Raw genomic sequence first — 19,420 nt, 5'->3', positions numbered from 1 at the left:
TAGTCATGCTTCCATCTCAACTTAGGCAGGTATGCCACATTTTTAACATACTTTAAGTGCAGTAATAATTGAAATTAAAAACAAAATCTAAATTGCTCCAGTTGACTGGCATCAGTACATAAATAGGCTTTTCAAACTCTGTTCTATGAAAGCAAGCAGGAAGGGGCTGTCTTAACACATTTTCTCCCAACAGAAATACAGTGTAAAAAGCAGTTCTACTACAAAGGAGTCAACAGGTACCCACTGAAAGCAATGACTGTGCTGGTGAAGTCCTTCAATATACCTAAGTTTCTGGGCTGATGGTGGTGTGCTGATAATGGAAAATATATTTGAGGGGTAACTGCTACCAAATGAACCACCTTAATACAATTCATTCTACTTTCTAGTCCATTTCAGATTGAGTTTTAATAAAGTAATGCAAAGCATTTAAAGAAAAACAACCTTTAATTTTAAATTCTGATCTATGCATAAAATTCACTTTTATATTGCGGTTAAATTTAGTACAAACTATAAAAATGTTAACACTGAAGTTTTGACAGAAATCTATTAAGATCCCTTAGAAAAATTATTTAAAGAAACAAACAGCAAGTCATTTCCTGCTATGAGGGCAATACATAAAGGAAATAAAACCATTCACACATTTTACTGAACTTACCAGTAAATAATTTTAGCCACTAATACTTATTGTAAAATCAAAAGTTTGAAAGTTGTGTGTGGCTCTGTAACAATTAAAATTTGCAATGAAAGTACTAAGCCAGATCTTTCCGATCTACAATAATCTAGTTAAAAAAAACTGTTGGTTGAAATTTGCAAACCTTAAAAGGGTACCAATTGTGAAGGAGTAGGTGTGTATTATAACTTAGGCTTAAAGTCAAAGATAACAAAAACTAGAAGCTCTTGAATTTGAATTGGACAAGGAAAATATAAGGGGGGAAAAAAACCCAATTTCAGAGCCATAGTTATTCCTTTAAAAATATTAGCTTATTGTTATATTAAAAACACTAAATGAATCAAAGCCAGACAGTACTGAGTTTTTACACAAGCCTCTTTTGTATTTCACTGTTGTTTATTGAGGAGTGAATGAGAGACTACTGCCAGACATGCCAATGACACTTCACATTCAAGGGCTGGAAGCCAAGCTTTCCAAACGGAGTCACTGCACAAGCCTTTTGGGAAAAAACTGAAAGTGACATCAAGTATGACATCTTCATGTTTGTTGCTTTTGTCTTCAGCTTTCCCCCCAACCCAATTTTTGGATTTACTAGTTTTCCAGGTAAAAGGCTTCTTTCTACCCTACAAAAAGACTCATACTCCAATCAATAGAATTAACACAAGATGTACAGGAATTCGTTTTAATACACATCTATGCTGAGTAGCTCATCTTTAAAGCTGTTGTGCCTTAAATTTCCTTATGTCTAATGATCAAAATCGATTTTATTACCCTTTTCACCTTGAAATGGGTGGGTTATACCAATAGAAAAATACTCTTCAGTGCTACTGGAGGGCTTATGGGGAAGTTCTTCAGTGGTACGATAAAATCCGCTTGAACACCATTCTGAAATCCGTGCTGCTTTTCCTGCTGTTGTGGCTTTGCAGAATGGCCTACACACAACTCTACTGTTCTTTTTTGCTCAAAAACAAAACAAAGAAACCTAAACAAAAGGGTAAACGTTTATTTGGAGTTAGTTGTCTGGTGGTAATATTAAGGCCCTTCAGGCAGAGTTCAGGAGCTCCTGTATGGCTGCCTGCTGCTCAGGACTGAGCTGTGCTATGCATTCAGTCCACAGTCCTCCAGAAGTCTAGGAAAAAACATGTTCACAGGTTTAGATTTGGTGAAAAGGTCATTTGGAAGTATTTTAATTATCACTATGTAGACTGAATCATGCCAAAATACTTTCTAGGTAGATTATTTTGCCGAGTATCATTGTAAAAGCCAGAACCTGTTAACTTCCTTAAGGTTCATTTACAGTAAATTTTCTTTATGCATTTTTGCACTCATAAAGCTACACTAGGTAGATGGCACATTCAAATAACCAACACACATGAATTTAGGGAGCAAAAACCACTTAAACTTTGGTAGCTGATAGCTTATTTACTATTAAAATCTCATCTTTTTTCTTCACAAATATGTAGAAAAACTACATGAGAATGTATTAAGTACCAACTGGAAGGTTCAAAATGTCTCAAGTTTAAGTCATGTTTTAGTTCTAATAAATAATAAAACATATGGATAGATTTTATATTAAGTATAATTCATTTGAGACTTGGAGAGAATATAAAAATGAAAATTTTGAAGATCATTGGGTTTCTATTTCCCTCTTCTACCTAATACAGGAGAATATGGAAAAACAAGTCCCCCAAACACATTTTATTTCCCCTTTTCCAGTATAACCTCATCAGCTCACCTGTACTTGGCGAACTACATTAGCCAGACGTTTGGCACAAGGATCTTCATGTTTAATTGCCTCATGCATTTCTCCTTCTGCAATTATACTGAATATTTTGGGCAGATTCGTATTGTTTGGGCCAAGAACGATTGGGTGATTACTGACAAAAGAAAGGGGGGAAAACCATCATAAAAGAAAATTATAAGGAACAATCACTCAAGCATTTACACATTCCTACTCCTTTCTCCCGACACTGAATTTTGTTACAAAGTCTTCATAAAATGACTGCACTCACTGAAGTGAACTGCCTTTTAATTTTGGCAGGAGGAAAACTAGCTAATTTTACTTATTAGCTCTTCAGTTAATGTCCATGTAAATTAGGGAAAGATAGCTGGCTCATCTCTCAGGGTTGTTTTAAGGGCCAAACAACAGAATGCTCTAAATACTTTATAAATAATTAGTGACTTACAAAAAAAAAAAAAAGGTAAGCTATTACTAAGAGTAACAGTTTCTTAACACAAATTTATTTAGATATTGCAAAGTGGCTTCAAAACCACTGAAGTTCAAAAGGATATATGGGCATTTTGAGAGAAAGCTGAGAAATAAACTCCAGGCAAGTTTAATGGAAAGAAACGTAACTGTGAATTTAACTAGAATTCTAGTCTTTGTCATTCCAAGAATTTCAAGAATAGTTAATTCCAAGGGAGATGATCAAACAGCATGATGGAGAGAGAACTGGTCACTTCAGAAGCAGGAGCAGGTAAGGAGTGTGGAGTCTCCAGGATGGCTATTACATTCTTAAATGATGGTTCTCAGTGGGAAGACTCAAATAATGTGTGAACCTGAATTTAAACAGGTATGAAGAAATATGTCCATTGGCCTATTTCTACAAATTTCAGGAGATCAGTGTTTGCATGCCTTGGATTTATTCATGAATAGAAGCAGTAATTAATTTTGACAGATCCCAGATCTGACTAATACTTAGGGGAACTTGGACTTAGAAAAACAGACACCAAAGAACATGCCTTTGATTTGATAGCTTCTATCACCTCCAGTTGTTGCAATTTTCAGATATATTCATGGACACAAAATATAATTAAAGCTAAGGCCCAGGGCCAGATCTTGATTAACCATCTGGAATTATTCTCTTTAAACCACTGATTCTTGAATCCAAAGAAAATGCCAGAACTTTAGAGGCTTAAATTATGGTACTAACGTTGTACTTCAATTTTATTCTGCCAATAAATGATACATTTCAATTATACCTCAGTAAAGCTGAAATTTAAAAAATGGTGTGAGTGACATTAGAATGGAACCTTCTGAGAACATTGTGTTCTATTTGCCTCATCTGTTGAATTTAATTCCATAAAGGCTAACTCAAAATTAGATCTGATTATAAGGCAGTCTTAACTGTGATAGTTTCTTAATGATTACAAAGACAACATTATTATAATAAACCTACATATCTGAGGGCTGTGCATAGGAAGTACTGTTTTATGTGATGGGGAAGGAAACGAGGTCTATTTGTCTTCTACCTTACCTTTCAATCAGATCACACAGGTAGTTGAAAGTCTGAACAGCTTCTTCCTTGTCTTCGTGCAGTGGAAGCCAAGACAACCAGTGCGGAAGGACTTCTTCCACGTTCACACAGTCAGGCTTGAACTTCATGATTTTCCCTACAGCTGAAATGCAGTTCTCTGTAGCATTGACATTTTCTTTGGTCTTAGAATCAGCAGACTGAATAACTCTCACCAGCAGTGGAAGTGCTTCTAAAATAAGCATTTGAAAAAAAGTCAGTTAAAACATTTTTTATGCAAACAACATATATATTTCTTTTTATCTTTGCTCTATTTTTATTGATTAGAGTGAAGAAATGTTGAAGTGTAAGGAATGTTTTGTCTTCCTGGCTACAGAATCAGACATGGAAAGGAAGGGGAGACTGCCCAGTATGGTGAGGAGCACCAACATTCGACCAACTTAGAGACCCCAAGAGGCTTGATCACCTCAGGTACTTAAGCTTTTAAAAGCTGCCTAGCTATATTCCCATGCTAAACTCACAAGGGCCTTAGTATGTTTTAAAAGTCTTATGCTAGGGTGTGGCATGCCTCTAACACTCAAAATGAACTGTACTCCAGAGGGTTGGGGTGAGGAGGTGCTGATTCCACCCAGATTTCATTTCCACTTCTGTGAGAATAAATATGGTAAATTTGGATGTGCTATAGATAAGGTGTTTGAAAAAGGGAAAGAGAATAAAGGAGAAGTAGGTCTATAATGTTTGGGGGCATGGAACCACATAAACAAAAGTACCTGTACAAAAAGGACGGTAGTTATCTCCACCAAACTGAGCCATGACTCCCAGGCCATATGCAGCTGCTTGCCTGACTTCTGGGCTGTTGTCACATACATACTGGAGCATTGGCCTTAAGAAATATTCTGCATATTTAAATGAGGCTGGACTACAGTGTTCTATGACATCATCAAAGATGCACAATCCCCACTGTCTGTCTGGCCATGGTCTATGCGGACACTACAAAAGAGACACTCTTTTAAGCTTTAAATATTGGAGTACACAAAGAATGCAAAGAAACAAATATTCACTATAGACTTTCAGCTTACATGGATATTCCTGATATGGGCAATTAAATACAACATGGTTAAGAAATCACTTCTTGTGAGTAACAGTCCACAAACTACTACATAGATTTAATGAAGTACATACAGGTTTAAAAGACTTACGTAATTTGTTACAGAATTCTACAGTCTGACATTACTATATACCAGGAAGAACTGACAGTAATAGCAATGTATATATATTTACAAAGCAGATAATGGTAATGATTCAAGAAACACAACAGTAACATAAGCTGAAAGATCTTAACTTCAGTGTAGATCCAAGAGGCCAAGTAATATGTGCCCAAATCTTTTTAAAAATGTGCTGCACTAGTAAACACAGTAAAGCACAGAATTGAAAGCCAGAAGAGACAAACATCTATTGACTACTTTTAATGTGCATTTTAAAAACTGAATGTTTAAGGCCATCACTCAGAGTCTATGATAGCTGGTTGTTCATAAACAAGGATTATAACTGAATCCTCTAGAGTCTACTGAAAAAAATGTAACCATTCTATTTCCATTTATTAATTTACCAGGGCATAGGTAATCTGAAATAATGAAAAACCACTTGTGTGTCTTTAGAAGGGATAATAGTTTAACTGAACTATGGAAAACCTAATTAGCAACATCAAGAATATACTGAGTGAGAAATTATTCAGGGCAATGCAATAAACTTTGTAAAATTAAAGATGTCCAGTGGAGGCTCTTTATGATATCTAAGATCCATTTTAAAGTGAAAGTTTAAGTTTTCAAATGCTGCAATGAAAAAGTTCCAGGTCAAGTACCTAAAATAACTGTCAGAGAAAGGTAACACTTACAATTAGGTTGACAATTAATGGAAGCAGCTGTTCAAACCATGGTAACACCTTTTCTTTGTAGCTACTGAATATTGAGTGTAAAATGTCTGACACTTTGGTCAGAATATAAACATCATTGTCATCCTAATAAAAAAAAGAAAACACAACCACATGCATTAAAGAAATATCCCTATTATTAACAGCAACCCTTATTAAAAAAAATCTAAGAAATAAAATTAAATTTCTCATCACTTTGAGTGCATAGCAACAGTCCAGTGACTGAGGTTACCTCACTGACTGGATTTCATGTCTCTTACCTACCTATGGAAAGATACAGGCATGTGGCAAATATTACATTGATTGTAGAGTTTTCTTCAAATAAAAAATATATGGCTGAAAATTACACCAAAATTCAAAGTTCTTAAACAAACAAGTTTTTATTTCATTATTATTTTTTATTTTCTGTGAGAGTATTTCTAATTTTGGAGTGGAATGGTGAGGAGATAGGGGTTCAGTTACATCATCTCATCCCTGTGAGCAATTTGTGTCAGCATGTGAGCACCCTGCAGAGAGCTGGGGTGACCTGCAAGTGTTAGCACTGGTCCACAAGGATATTCTGGACATATTCTGGATTCTAAATACACTGTTGAAGTATGTTTGATGGTGTCAAGTGGTTTGAGAAGAGAACTAAGCAATAAGGTGAAGAAGAATTATATCAACTGCTCCATATAAATTATTTATAAGGAGATTTGCATTACTCTGTGGGCTGTTAGAAATACAGTTCATGTTACAGAAAGATCTGAATTGAAGTCCTAGACTGTGAACAGGGTGTGACTTTAAGTGATCCTTTAACATCTGAGTTGGAGTCCACTCATCTTTAAAATGGTGAAAGCACAACTAAATACAAACAGCTGTTGTGAGGAGTATGTAGAAGTAAACAGAGTGAACTCCAGTGCTTTTGAGTGTGAGGTATTATAACAAAACGCACACACAGCATCCAAAACACAGATCAGCTAATTTCAAATTAGTTATTCTCTAAATTAATAAATGAAATATACATTAGATTCTTTTGTTAATGACTACTGTCATTACATCAGAATGGTAAGTCAGGATGATAGAAACTTAAGCATTTAAAAATCTTCTAGATGCAAACAGTCATGTAGATTAAGTTCTGAAGGGAATAATTTACCTCATCTTGTAGTGACTCTTCCACTTGTTCATCATAGTCTTCATCTTGTCTTTTAACTAAAACACACCCAAATAAATGTCTTTTTAAATTGTCACCAAAATGATCAAGGATTACATTCAGAAATAAACACATGAAAAACTTACCTTGTCGCAATTCTTGATTTTTAAAATGTTCTTCGAGTTTAGCTTTCAATATACCTCCTAATTCTTCAAAGTGTTCATTATTAAAGCATCCATCTCCCATCACTTCAATGCACTAAAATTAGGTTGAGGAAAGAAACCAAAACATAAGATGTAAGGGCTTTTAAGAGTCAGAATTTGAACTCCATTAAGAATCACATGAAAGCACTGAGAAAAATTGACATAACTCGGTACTCTGGAAGATTAATGATTGAGTAGATATGCCTGGTTTGTATTTGTTACAATGAGTTAAAGAGAAGATTTAAAAAATATTTTAAATTTAAACATGTCCTAAGCATGGCAAGCATTTATGCTAGGTCCTAAGGACTCATAGATGAATAGACCAACCAGCTTCAAATCAGATTAACTCCTATATACATCCTTTATACAAAGATAGCATTGGAGGAAGGGTAAGTTTGCCCTGGAAGGGTATTATGGGCGGAAGGAATGATATGGGCAAAGGCCCAGAAGCGTGCATTCTTTGGGAAAAGAAACAGAAGAAAATCTCAACTGCAGGGGTGCAAATGGGGACAAATAAAGATAACTTTTAAATCAAACTGTGGAGCTGTGAACCAAAGGAGTGAACAAGAACATGGGGAGTGACTCAAATAAGGAGCAGTTAATGCTTGAGAAAAGGAAAACACACTGGGAGGTAAGAAGAAGAGAGAACTTCTGAAGTAGACCAAGTGAGGTGATTTCACAGCAAAGAGACGACTTAGGGCAATAGGAAAAAAACAGAGGAATTTAGGAACAGAATATGAGATAAAGTAGACAGATGCGAGCTGGAAATGATATCCAAGTTTCTGTAGCTGGATTTAAGTAAATGATGGTGTAAACTAATCAAGACCAGAATGCAAGTGTAGCTATTCTTAAAACAAAAAGAATCACAACACCAAAATGTTAAAATAAAAAATGGAACATTCTCAGTTAAAAAAAAAAAATCAAACTATAGTACACAACTCCTTCCATCCCCACAATTTAGTAAGACTAATAATAAATGAACACACAACCTCATACACATTTACCTTTGCAAAAGAATGCATTATTTCTGACAGGACATCTGAATCTGGTTCTGTGCCAATGGCCTTGATTAGAGCATCACACATAAAATGCCACATCTGTGTGAGATACTCAGGACCACGAACTCTCGCACATTCCAGGAGAAGAGGCATAGATTCAGCTGCTGCCACTCGAACACATTTTATTGTTAAGGAAATGTCATTATTATCCTGTTATATGTTAGTGTAATTACCACCGTCAAAGACTATTCTCTCACTTCGCTTATTTAAATGTTAAAATGCTGAGTTCATGGGAGTGCCTAGACAACTTGTTTATCAGAGACTGCTATCCAAGAGCTAGTGTTAAATATAACGTATGTATAAAAATAGAAGTCTCCTTGCTTGTAAGACTTACCTCTTACCTTTTCTGTCACCTGTAAGGTAGGAGGAATGAATCTCAAATGGAACACCAAACCATAAAAATGGCTGGGAACAGACTTGGGGCCTTAAGAGGATGTCTCAAGATGTACAGATCTCTCAAAACTTTAGGCAATGTTTCCAATAAATGCAGCTGCAGCTATGACTCCGAGGGAAAGTGACCGAGGACCTCTTCTAGTACCAGTCTTCAGTTTTCAATGAAGATTAAGCTGCCTCTCCCTATCTAGTATCATTTGCAAAATAGGGTCAATGAGACTTCATATTAAAAACAATTCTGCTTCGTCATCATGTTAAGTTTTTGCTGGCAAAAGCTGTCTTCTGTAGAGGAGGCCACACAGGACACTCAGCTACAACAAAGGGGCTCTGGGGTCAGATCTGGGCTCTACCACTCCTTTGGAACTGTCCTTTTTTTTTTTACCCATCTTTGGAATTGTATGTGTGTAAAGGCACAAAAATGTACCTATACAAATTCCTACTATCATTATGTTGATAACACGCAGATTTACCAAGAGGTGTTTCTCCCCAAAGGTGCTAGTCACATTTGAAATGTAGGATTCTGTGTTACAGAAAGTTAATTAGCAGCGGGTGTTTATCAAGGAACATCTGACTTTTTTAACATTATCAAAATACATTTGCAAAAGAAGCAATTATGTACAACCACAAACATTTGCCAATAAAGGATTAATCCTTAAAAATCCTTCAGTGGGTCCATAGAAAACTCAACTAGAAGATAGGTAACATTTTCTTTTTCATGCTTCTGGCTCAAGTGAACAGAAGTAGAAGTATATGCAAAGGATCAAGTTTTTAACCTGAAATTATACTTAGTGCAAACACAAACGATGGTGATGTACATTTCAGTTACATCAAGTCTAATACTTGAACAAGCTACAGTTTAAATCTAGAAATGGTTTGCATTCCAAAATTATAGGATATCATCGTGAAAATAAAATTTCAGTAGAGGGACCATCAATTTGACAACTTGTTCTGTATATTCCACAAAGCCTTCCTTTAGCTCTTTAGCATAGCAAACCTGAAACCGAAGAATTAGAAAAAAAATCAAGATCTGTGTTAGTTTTTAGGTTTATTTATAAACAAACAGCAAAATCTTAAGGACCACACAGAATGCTATATTCTACTAGAACTACACTTAAAGTTGCATGCAGGACTATCAAATTAATATTCTAATTAGAAAGAACTGTAAAATGGTAAAGAGCCATGAAAAGACTGTAGTATATATACTGCCATTCAAAGGCTGGAATACTCCCTATTTTTATTTCTTATGTGTGTGAACACTTAGCAAGTTTCAGCACTCTAAGAAAAACTTCAAAAACATATCATTTATGGAAAAATAATTTAAAAAGACAAAAAATCTCCAGAACTTAATTGTAGAGTATTACTTACTTTGTAAATCTGTAGCAAAAAGGCTGTTATTTTGTATTTTTCAAAAACTCATTTAACAGAAAAACAGTGCTGTTTTAAAAATAACTGTTTCTTTAGTCTACTCCACTACATTAAAAGGTTTGATAATTTTGTTCGAAGATGTGACATTTGCTCTCCAACTGAGAGTGAAAAAGATAACATGAATATCCAAATGTTTATAAATTATAGGCAGTAAGTACTGGTTAAGTTCAAGAAATACAGGTCCAAATGAATTAGAGAACACAACAGTGCTTTATTAATACAAAATAAAATCTAAGCTATTAACTTTTACTAAGGTTATTCAACTGCTAAATTTGTAGTATATCATCTCTTAATTCTATCTTAAAGAAAAAGAAATATTATCCTTGTCTATAATATGTGCTCACTAAGGAAAAAAGAACTCAAGAGAACTTACAGACCCCATAATAACATAAGAGTTTATCACTGTAAACATTAAATTTTGATGTTCCTACCATGTTTATTATTATTTTTATACAACTGAAAACATGCCAGTTTCATTTTTAATATTGAGAATGTTCATACATTCAAAAAAATATTTTCTGGCCAACTACTATACACTAAGCACAAAACAGACAAAAATCCTTGCCCTCACATAGCTTTGTAGCACTATGTACAGAGTATAGCTATCTTCCTAAACAGGCATTTAGGCTGTTCATTTTTGTCATTGTTGTTATCAGTAACAGCACTGACAATGAAAGGTTTTATCTACATGATTTCTTTAGGAAGGAAACCCAGAAATGGAAATGTTTGGTCAAAAGGTTTCTACATTTTAAGAATATATTCCTGTTTTCCAAAATAATTTCTTTAGCGTCTATGAAAAGCACTCCTGTGAAAGGTGTATAAATCTATTAGGAGACGCTGTAAAAAATTTAGTAAATATGACAACTGCTTACCAGCATCTGACAAGCAGTTGATTTTTCTTCTAGTCCAGCAGTTTTAATACCAAAACTTTGCTGATCTCCAAGATTCACAAATTCCCAGCCATCATCATCACTCATATTCTCCATGTCTTGAGCTGTAACAGGGAAGGAAACAAATTCATGTTAAAAATAAAAGAGAGAAAGAAATTTTACAATTGCTATGTCTTCATGAGGACACTTACTATCCAAAAGGGCTACTTCAGGCTTAATTGAAGCTGTCTTCATTAAAGGCCCCATAACCACTGGAAGGTACTGCTGAAATTCTTTTCCAAGGATTTTGCACATTCTGGCCCATGCTGAGATCATGTAAGAGATCTGGGGGAAAACACTTAAATTAAAACTGATTTTAAAACAATGTGTAAATAAGATATCATAACGAAAGCCATTTCCCTATTTCATAGAAACAATGTTTAATTTTATGTGCATGGCTCTTTAAGCAGTTAAGTGTACTTTCTAAGTTTACATACTTTAAAAATCCAGGAACAGCAACAAAATCAGTGAACATGGGGATAGACAGCAGGTGAGGCAAATAAAAAAGACGACAACCATGTCTTTCTTCCTACGTTAAAGAAACAATATAGTTTTCTCTAATAGCATCTGAATCACCTAAGTACAACCCATTTAATCGTATCAACACCTAGGCACTAATTTTCTTGAAGGCAAGGAACATACTGCCTTTGACATTTTATCCCTACTGCCTAGCATTTCCATTCATTAACATTTATTAACACCCAAGAAACAAAACATCCCTTCTTAGCTGTTCTGGTTTTGTGTAAGTGGCTGGGTATATTTAAGACACCTACTACTACTGTGTTTACACAGACTTAACCACCTGCAAATTACCTACAGAGAATCTGGTTTTAATTCATCATCCCTGAAAGGCATAAAGTGATTTTTATTCCCCAATATCTATATATTTGTATATCTCATGTGCGCTATGCGCGTGCATAAACACACAGACTCCTCACTTATAATTAAAACCAAAAAACCCAATTTTAAGTGTATGGGAAACAATTATAGTGTGGCTGTGTAAAGGCAAGTTTAATTCAACAATAATTTATTGACTACCTGTTATATGTTAGGCATGTAGATACCATAATAATTATGACACTTACAATGTTATTACAACACAGTGACTTAAGTGTCCACTGAGACTTATACTGGATGTGAAACATGAACATGAATTAGCCAGGTTCTTTCTAAGTTAAAGGAATGTTCACAGGCAGAGAGGAGAGCACGGCATGTTCTAACATTGTGGGGCTTTTGCATTTTTCTTCTGACAGAGAGATAAGTCATTCTGGCATTCAAAGGGACAGTAGACACCCAAATGGGGATGTCCAGTAAGAGGCTGGGTAAATGAACTTTGAATTCAGAGAAACATCTGGAAGTCAAAAGCGTGCAGAGGAAAACTGTAGCCACGACCAAGGAAGACTCTGCTCAAGGGGACTGAGGAGGTAAGAGGGCCTAGGTCAGAACCTGCAGAAGCACCAAAAGCCTGAGAAAGTCAGAGGAGGGGGAGCAGCTACAATAGGCTAGGCTGAGAAAAAATAGCACGAGAAGTAGAAGAAAAACCAGCAAAGATGTCTCTGAAATCAGGGGCTGGTACCTCAAGAAACCTATTACTCAATTTCTTTTTCTTTGTACATTTAACCTTGTGCTATCCAGGACTCCTTAGTGCACCTAGGTGAGTGTGTGAAGGCTGTGTTACCTGAGGGTCATCATCTTCCATATCACTGAAGTCTGTCTGGGTCTTCAGCAACAGCTGCATCACTTCGGATGCATCTTGCATGAACTAAAGAAAATTTGGGAAAATGAAAATCAGCATTACTTGTGTGTATCAGATCAGAGAGGTACTTATTATTACCCACTTGTCTCATGTAATAACAAAACTTTCCAAAAAAATCTATTACATTTCCAAGTCATAACCCCTTAGATAAAATTATTATATTGAAAAATTTCATCTATGTTACAATGGACTAGTGCTTTATCTAGAAAAATGTATTTTCCAGTAAAGGTCAAAGTGAACTGCAGTATAAAGATATTTCTCATAGTATCAAGTTTTGGTCTATGGCTTATGCATTTCTAGCAATAAAAAGATAATCCTAAATCCAGAACAAAAATTTTGGGTTGCTGCATAGAGCTATATGATTTTCATTTAATCCTGTGTAGTTGTGGCAATCTTCACTGTATAAACAGACAGTGTTTAAAGGAGTTTGAAAACCAGATACAAAGAGTATGGAACATAAAAAGGTTTTACTGGTTAGGTTCTCAGTGTCTCACAGAAAACAAGTTATAAGTTAATACTGATGCTGGTTTTGGAGACCAGAGAGGTGCTATGTTGATAGTTCTGAGAAGCAGAATGTGAAAGGTTGATGATAGAGGAACATCCTTTGAATTAGTTCTGACAATGCTGAGATATTGGCTGGGAAGAAAAACACTAGCTAATGGTCTTTGCTAATTATTTTTTGAAGAGCTATATGCATATAGGTTTGTTTTAGGACACTTGATGCATTTTGGATGAACAGGAGAGCAAATGGAATGTGTCCAAGCACATTTAAATGAGTGAAACTAAACATATGGACCTTGAACTCCACATGCCTCCCAGGGAATAGACTGCTATGTGTGGCAGGGAAAGGGAGAGGTTTCAAGAGCATAACTGAATTAAGAAGAAACCTTAACATTAATGATGAAAAACGGAAGGCAACAATTTATTTATATATAAAATAGGAGTGGGAGTTAAGAGGATAATACCACTTACCAGAAGGAAAATACCCTCTAAATCTTCAAATTACACATAGTAAACTCGACATGCTATAAATCACTTACTTTTTCCTTCCCAACAGCCAGACCAATGAGGCTGATGCACTCAATAGTTTTTCCTCTGAGAAGTCTGAGTTCCTTTTGAACTGCATTCTCAACAATGTGCTTTAGTGATGGCATAAATAAATCATAGTAGGGGACAAATTTTTCCTCTGCAGTATCTGCAACTGATGCAATAGATGTCACAACTTGTTCCAAAACTAACTTGGTGCCTTTCTGAATCAACTAGGAGAAGGAAGACACACACAATAAATCACATAAATGAGACACTGAGGAAATACTCCCTTCAAGTTCTTGAGTACTTTTTTTATCAAACAGTAAGCTGAGCTCACCCTCCAGCAGCCAGAGTGGATACTGGATTTTGGAGCAAATGAACTATTTATGTGGATCTCTTCTCTCTTGTTAAGGAAGTGCTCCTTGTTTTTGCTTTATCGCAAAGCACAGCTAGTTCTTGAGCACAGATTTGACTTCTTAAAAGTTTCTGTATCCATCAAGCTTAACGCCTGTCCTTAATCATTTTTTCTCCATTATCCCCACTACTTCCTAAATATTTTGTGCTGTCCTACCATGTTGTGGAGAAAATTCCCTTTAAGGTCTATTTCTTTGTCTTTTAATAGGACTCTCTGCAGGAGATACCACTGACTTCCCCACTAACAATACCACTGGTGCCTCTCGCACCTGTTTTACCATCTTGGAGAAACAGATGAGATCACCTTTGTCCTGCAGCAAAGAACTATAGTATTCTCTGCTGTGGCTAGTAACAAAAACTCACTGGTTATTTGCAGCTGGACTACACTGTCCCCTGGCAGTATTACCTTACAATTCCTTGAGGATTCCTATGGATAGTCGACGCAGTAACTGTTCCAGATTTTCATTCCCTCACCAACTACCACTCTTGGCAAGGCTCTTCACTTTGTATTTTGACTTCCACCACACCTTTAAGAGGTTAACCGACTTCCTTTTTCTTCTGCATCTGCTCTATGTTTAATGTTTGGACCTGTCTCTCATCTCAGAGGAATGTCATTCCTCCCCAGATACCCTCTCTCTGTGCAATTCTTGCTCACATACTCAATCCTCCTCTCCTCATCCCATCTTGGCCAACTTGTTCTTTCAGTTTTTAAAGATTTCACACATTGCCCCTCTTGGGGAAGGGGAGGGCAATACGGAGATGTTCATACCGCAGCCCTCTACACAAACCTACTTGTAAAGTCACACTTGATCCATCTATTTCTGATTTAACCAACAAAAAGATCTGCCATCAACTTGGGTATACCTCTTTCTGCCTTCAGATATACTTATGTCCCTTTACCATGTTCTCAGTTGGCTGTCATCTGACACTGAATACCCATCCTTCCTGTTAAACCCCTTTCTTTGCTTTCAGAGTCATTGTATCTTGTCTTTTTCCCAGTGGTTCACAATGACTTAAAGTACTAGAACTTTCTAAAACTAAAACACAAGAGAGTGAGAAACCTTCTTAGCAATTTGGCAGTAACTTTATGACTGCTGAACATAATAGCAAAAAAAAGGCTTTTATTTTGTATGTTCTTTTTATTCATTTCATTTTTGTAGCAGTCATTTATTTTCACTGTATTTGACAACTAGGCCTCAGTCTTTGCTTTTCTTACCTGAATCTCTCTCACACACTGCTGAACTGAAATCATTCAATAAACCGTTTTTAGGTTTCATCTTTTACTTAAGCTATAATTGTAAACTTCTTCTATTTAGATAGCCAAGCCTTATTTTAAAAGTCCAACATATTTAAGGCCAAAGGATACTCTGTCACATCTCTTTTTCTATCACCCAGGTTAGAATGCCTTTTTACTTCACTTTTTCACCTTTTTAAATCCAATTGGCAGAAAGAAACTGTTAATGCTTCCTGAAAATTGTCTTTTAGAATCACTTTTTGCCCCCCCAGATTCCACTGTTACAATCCATGTTCGCTGAACAATGACCGTATGATTATCTTTACTTAAATCTTCTCCCTTTGTTTATGCCTCACAATGCTACCATATTAATTTTCTATAATCACATTATCATTTCTCGCAGCAGTTGAGAACATAAAATAGTTCTCCCAGATTTACCTAACTCAAGAGTTTTAAAATCTACGTCTTGTTTTTGAGGCAATTCATATAATGATTTCACCTAACTAATGCTGGGCCATTATCTCTCCCAGGTCCAGTACTAGCCTATTTTCTGGTCAAGCCTGAGTTACTCTGTTCACAATAGCCTGTCCTTATAACTTCCCACTCTTTATAGCCATGCTGAAGAGTACCTCCTTCCCCAGGTCTTACCAATCAAATTAACCTAAATTAATCTCTAAATAGGGAGCTTAAAAAATTTGAAGCCTACCTCTTGAAGTTTAAGTACCATGATGGAATGCAGATGTTTCACCAAATTTTCTAAGTATGGAATAAGCAGTGACTTGGGGCAGTCCTCAGTGAAGTTAATGAGCGCGGCAGCCGCATGGGCCTGCACCCGTTGGTTTCCTTGGTCTTCCATGGTCTGCAGCAACGCTGCAATCACCTGTGAGACGGAACCAGAGCAGCACACTGTATAAAATGCCACCCCTCTTTTTGAGCTTGATTTGAGTGTTCTGAGGACTTATTACTTACCTTCTCATGGAATTTCTTTTGGAAACCAGGTGCAAAATCTGTAGCCATTTGTCCCACAGCATTACAGGCTGCATACCTTACTCTTGGATGCTGGAATATGTTCCTTTGTATTAGTAAAGGCAATGGGTTCCCATGTAAAACTATAATAATAACTATGAATCAAATATTTACTGGTACTTACAGAATCCTGAAGAAAAAGCAAAACAAAATTTACTATCTCATTTAGAATTCCTTCCATTTGCTGGTGGCATCCTTCCCCAATGGCAGATAAGGCCATTAACCCTGCATGCCGATATTTCCAGTCAGCTACAGAAAAGAATAGCAATTAGGTAATACAAATATGTTATGTGGACAGTTAAAGTACAGAAAAGGGTTCTCCTTTTTTTGAAATGTATTTGGAAATATCTGAAAGATACCAAAATATTTTTATGTATTTACTAACTAGAAAAATGGACAAAAAAGTGCCCAACTGGACTATTTTCATTTTATAGTGGTTATGTCACAGAGCATTTTTATTCCAAAAATTAAAAGGCAATATGGAAGCAAAGGGCTTATCAATATTTATATCAACTATTTGAGACTTCCCTAAGATTTACCATAAGCAACAAATATCTGGATTTTCTTTGTCACACACTGCAGTTAATTGAATATAGATTCACTTATTTCCATGGTCACATTTCTTTAAAAAGAAAAAAAGCCAAGGAGAAAAGACACTGCTTTTAAAGAACTTTTACTTAATAATATGGTAAATGAATATGGATGAACCCTACTTCTATTCTAGTATTAACGGCTATTTGCTTTTTGACTAATAGAACACTAGCTAAGCAGTATTTATCTTACTGAACCTCTATCCCAGTCTAACATATAATTTCCTCAACTCTCATTTCCAAATATTTTTATGTTCTATACTATTATTCCCTTTAAGCTACTTCAAATTCTTGTGGAACAAAAGAAGATGTACATAAATACATAGAATTCCTTGAGATTCTTTCAGGTGTCTAGGAGGTCAAAACTATTTTAATAATAATATTACTCTTTTACTCTCATTTTGAGGGAATAGTGAGTGGAGTATTCCAGAATTACATTATGTGTGAAATCCCAAGAGACTGAATGCAGAAGCAGATAGAAGAATTCAGCAAACATAGTTAAAAGATGATTATAAAAATGTAAAAAGACATTTTTCTAATTTTTTTTTGTTTTGGAAAAGGCATTCTTTATGACAAATGTTTTCTGTGTAAATGTGTAACGAATTTTTTAGCATTATTTTTAAATGAGTATTTTAAAATGTCTTAATTTCTAAGTAAACATTGATAGAAACCACATAACAAAAGCACTAATGTGGCATCAGTAATTTTTAAGAGTATAAAGGGGTCCTGAGAACAGAAAGCTTAAGAACTGCTGGTGTAAACCCATTAGTAGAGAAGTCCGAAATTGTATCAGATTTAATTTTTCACTTTGGAGAGACCAAAACCCATGCAAAGACGAACTGAACTGTAACTAATTCTACCATAATTTCTGAAAAATTCTTAATGTTGATGTTAAGTATTAAAACAATTATTATTTATATCATTTAGCCATAATATCTCAACTGAGGAATGCTAATCCTAGGAAACCAATAAATCAGTTATATTTGAAAATGAACTTAGTAACTTTAAGAAATGCAGTAATTATAGAAAGATGTCCGTATTTGGTTAAGAAAAATAAAAAAAGATATGCCTCATATATTCCCAACAGGCAGAGTTCCTAGAAATATGTTTGGCAGAAGGTGATGATGGTATGGTATGAGGATTTGGAAATTTTCTCCTTTGAATTTTGCTGTTATTTAAAGTAAAATAATATGACCATTTAAAAAAATCAAGTGGAACATGTGTTAAGTTACTAGGAAATATGTATTGTTTGCCATTGTTAATTAAAGTACTTTTCACATATATTAAACACATCTTTGGATCCAACCTCAGTCCTGGGTGTGAGGCAAGCATCATTTCCCTATTTTACAGATGAGGAAATCAAGGTACAGAAGACTTGCTTGCAGTCACACATTAAGCTACAACAAGTCTTACCAGGAGTTCACTGCCAAATATATAAAGCCTTCTGTATCCAGCTAGTAAGTTGTGGCAGGAACTTAAAAATATTTACAAATCACAATCAGATCCACAACTAATCTATTTGAAGAGTAGTGTGAATCAATGAAGAAAAACCCAAAGCTGGTTGACCTTGGTAATCCTTTAATATCTCTGGGCTTCACTCTCTTCACCTTAAATATGGAAAAGCTAGCTTCCTTCTAACCGCTCTTAAAACCTGAGCCATCTGTGATTCTATTTCTACCCCTTTGGGAAAAAAATCCTAAAAAATGTAGGTGGTGGCAGAGGGGCGGAAGATGGTGGCGTGAGTAGAGCAGCGGTAATCTCCTCCCAAAACAACATATATCTATGAAAATATAACAAAGACAACCCTTCCTAGAATAAAGACCAGAGGACACAGGACAATATCCAGACCACATCCGCACCTGAGAGAACCCAGCGCCTCGCAAAGGGGGTGAGATACAAGCCCCGGCCCCACGGGAGCCGAGCGCCCATCCCCCCAGCTCCCGGCGGGAGAAGAGCAGGCAGAGCGGAAGGGAGACGGAGCCCAGGACTGCTGAACACCCAGCCCCAGCCATCCGGGACAGAGTGCAGGGCGCTCGATACTAGGAAAACAGGGCAGCAAGAACAGTGAGCGGGCACTGGAGGCCAGGCGCCGGAGGACATAAGAAATGCGCGCGACCATTTTTTTTTTTTTTGTTTTGCTGTTTTGTTTTGGCGAGCGCTTTTTGGAAGTCTTAAAGGGATAGGGACCCCAATACTAGGGAAACAGGGCAGCAAGACCGGTGAGCAGAGGCCTGAGGCTGGCACTGGAGAATAAAGAAAAATGAGCGACCACCTTTTTTTTTTTTTAATTTAAAAATTTTTTTCTTTTTTTTTTTTGGTGGTCGTTGTTTTGTTTTGGCGGGTGCTTTTTGGAAGTCTTAAAGGGACAGGGCGGATCACT

The 19,420-nt window shown here is 36.0% G+C and overlaps 1 protein-coding gene across 1 annotated transcript in view; it reads right to left on the bottom strand.

Annotated features, from left to right (window-relative positions):
- Positions 1–425: 425 nt before the first annotated feature.
- Positions 426–19,420, bottom strand: part of IPO5 (importin 5) — a 45,702-nt gene continuing 26,707 nt past the window's right edge. Inside the window, exons 11-26 of the mRNA XM_036893676.2 lie at positions 16,575–16,699; positions 16,394–16,483; positions 16,131–16,304; positions 13,788–14,006; positions 12,670–12,753; positions 11,144–11,276; positions 10,935–11,056; positions 9,535–9,631; positions 8,191–8,363; positions 7,130–7,241; positions 6,987–7,042; positions 5,819–5,941; positions 4,695–4,914; positions 3,928–4,156; positions 2,406–2,547; positions 426–1,799 (exon numbers count right to left, since the gene is read on the bottom strand). Coding sequence (XP_036749571.2) covers positions 1,713–1,799; positions 2,406–2,547; positions 3,928–4,156; positions 4,695–4,914; positions 5,819–5,941; positions 6,987–7,042; positions 7,130–7,241; positions 8,191–8,363; positions 9,535–9,631; positions 10,935–11,056; positions 11,144–11,276; positions 12,670–12,753; positions 13,788–14,006; positions 16,131–16,304; positions 16,394–16,483; positions 16,575–16,699 — 2,186 coding nt within the window. The 3' untranslated portion in view covers positions 426–1,712. The remainder of the gene's footprint in view (positions 1,800–2,405; positions 2,548–3,927; positions 4,157–4,694; positions 4,915–5,818; positions 5,942–6,986; positions 7,043–7,129; positions 7,242–8,190; positions 8,364–9,534; positions 9,632–10,934; positions 11,057–11,143; positions 11,277–12,669; positions 12,754–13,787; positions 14,007–16,130; positions 16,305–16,393; positions 16,484–16,574; positions 16,700–19,420) is intronic.

The sequence above is a fragment of the Manis pentadactyla genome, chromosome 17, assembly GCF_030020395.1.
Source record: "Manis pentadactyla isolate mManPen7 chromosome 17, mManPen7.hap1, whole genome shotgun sequence".
NCBI lineage: Eukaryota > Metazoa > Chordata > Mammalia > Pholidota > Manidae > Manis > Manis pentadactyla.
Note: the sequence above shows the minus strand (reverse complement) of the source record. Positions and strands in the feature narration are given on the sequence as shown.